This window comes from Notamacropus eugenii, chromosome 4, assembly GCF_028372415.1.
Source record: "Notamacropus eugenii isolate mMacEug1 chromosome 4, mMacEug1.pri_v2, whole genome shotgun sequence".
Taxonomy (NCBI): Eukaryota; Metazoa; Chordata; class Mammalia; order Diprotodontia; family Macropodidae; genus Notamacropus; species Notamacropus eugenii.
In genome coordinates this window covers 56,380,958-56,382,804 of record NC_092875.1, presented here as the reverse complement: position 1 = coordinate 56,382,804, position 1,847 = coordinate 56,380,958, and the positions used below count along the sequence as shown (strand labels likewise).

General features: G+C 39.9%; 1 protein-coding gene across 1 annotated transcript; it reads left to right on the top strand.

Moving 5' to 3' along the window:
- Positions 1-408: 408 nt before the first annotated feature.
- Positions 409-1,407, top strand: LOC140498117 (olfactory receptor 7D4-like). The gene has a single exon (XM_072599402.1). It carries the CDS (start codon positions 469-471, stop codon positions 1,405-1,407), a length of 939 nt encoding a protein of 312 aa, XP_072455503.1. The 5' UTR covers positions 409-468.
- The last annotated feature ends 440 nt before the right edge of the window (positions 1,408-1,847 follow it).

Genomic DNA, 1,847 nt, shown 5'->3' with positions numbered 1-1,847 from the left:
GTTTGTTCTTCTTTCTCAAAGAGGAACATGACATCAAGATGATGACATGACTTGCGGTTGACTTTGAGTTGAGTTAAAGGCTGTACAAGGTCCCCAGCCTCATTTTCTTTTGTGTTTAGTCCACAGAACACTTTTAACTTCAATGAATATTGTTATTCAGAAGAGATTTTTCATTTCCTTCATAATTTCTTCAGTTCTAAGTACGGTCAATGGACTTTCCTGGGATGAGAGACCTAGAAAGAAACTAGACCACCAAAATCAACTTTATTTTACATATGAGGAAATTGAATCTAATCAAGAGGTTGTGAATTGCCTAAGATCACACAGACATTCAGTGGTAAATCTGGACTTGAAACTTGAGTCTTTTGAATCCATATCTAGTTTTCTTTCTGTTGCAAAAATATAAGGTGCCTGTATTTCCACTTTAGGCTCTTTCCACATCTTTGTCCTTGCAGATACACCAGATGCATGGGACCAGAAAACCAAACACATATATCAGAATTCCTTCTCCTGGGACTTTCTGAGAAGCCAGAGCAGCAGCTGCCCCTCTTTGGGCTCTTCCTGGGCATATACATAGTCACTGTGGTTGGAAACATTACCATCATGCTAGCCATTGGCTCTGACTCCCATCTCCACACCCCAATGTACTTCTTCCTCTCTAATCTGTCCTTTATTGATCTTTGTCTGGTGTCCACTACAGTCCCCAAGATGCTGCTGAACATCATAACACAAAGTAAGGTTATCTCCTATGCTGGATGCCTTACCCAAATGCATTTTGTCATGTTTTTTGGTTTTTTAGATAATTTTCTCCTCTCTGTGATGGCCTATGACCGTTTTGTGGCCATCTGTCATCCTCTGCACTATGTCACCATAATGAATTCAAGGCTTTGTGGCCTCCTGGTTCTAATCTCATGGACTATTAGTCTTCTAAACTCCACTCTCCACACCTTATTGGTGGCACGGCTGTCGTTCTGTAGCAAACGTGAAGTTCCTCATTTTTTCTGTGATAATAGTAAGGTTACAAAGCTCTCTTGTTCTAACACCCTCATCAACGACATCTTCATGTATTTAGAAATTGGTCTTCTGGGTATTCTCCCCCTTACAGGGATCCTTTTCTCTTATGGTCAGATATGTACCTCCTTACTGAGAGTCTCATCTTCTGGGGGAAAATATAAAGCCTTTTCTACCTGTGGGTCTCACCTCTCTGTTGTTTCATTATTTTATGGCACTGGACTTGGAGTGTATCTGAGTTCCTCAGCTACCCACTCCACCTGGAAGGCCTCAATTGCCTCGGTGATGTATTCTGTGATCACCCCCATGCTGAACCCCTTTATCTACAGCATGAGGAACAAGGATATAAAAGATGCCATGAGGAGACTTATTAGAAAAATGCCTATCTCTCATTGATGGGGTCTGACCCTGGCCCTGGAATGTGGTTTGGTCATTAAAGATCAAGATTCTTGGAGATGGAAACTTCAAATCCAAACTCTGAAGGTCAGGACAATCCAAGGATTATTGTACAGGGTAATATTTTTCTAGCTGTATGATCTCTTTCTCTATGACTCAGACTGTTCTCCTTCAAGGCATTGATTTCTGGACTTTCTATAATGTTGCCATCTTTTTTTCCATAATGTGCTTTGTTATAACATCTGCTTTTTGAAAATAAACTTTAGATGTAGAATTACTAGACTCTGGTTTTAATTTTTGGGTCACAATCTACATGCCTTGGGCAAATCACTTAATGCCTCTGAGTCTCAATATTTTCATTTGTATAAAGGGGTTTTGGGAACTGTCCTCTCTGTCTATAGATCAAATAAAATAAAGTATAGCAAAGCGTATTATATACT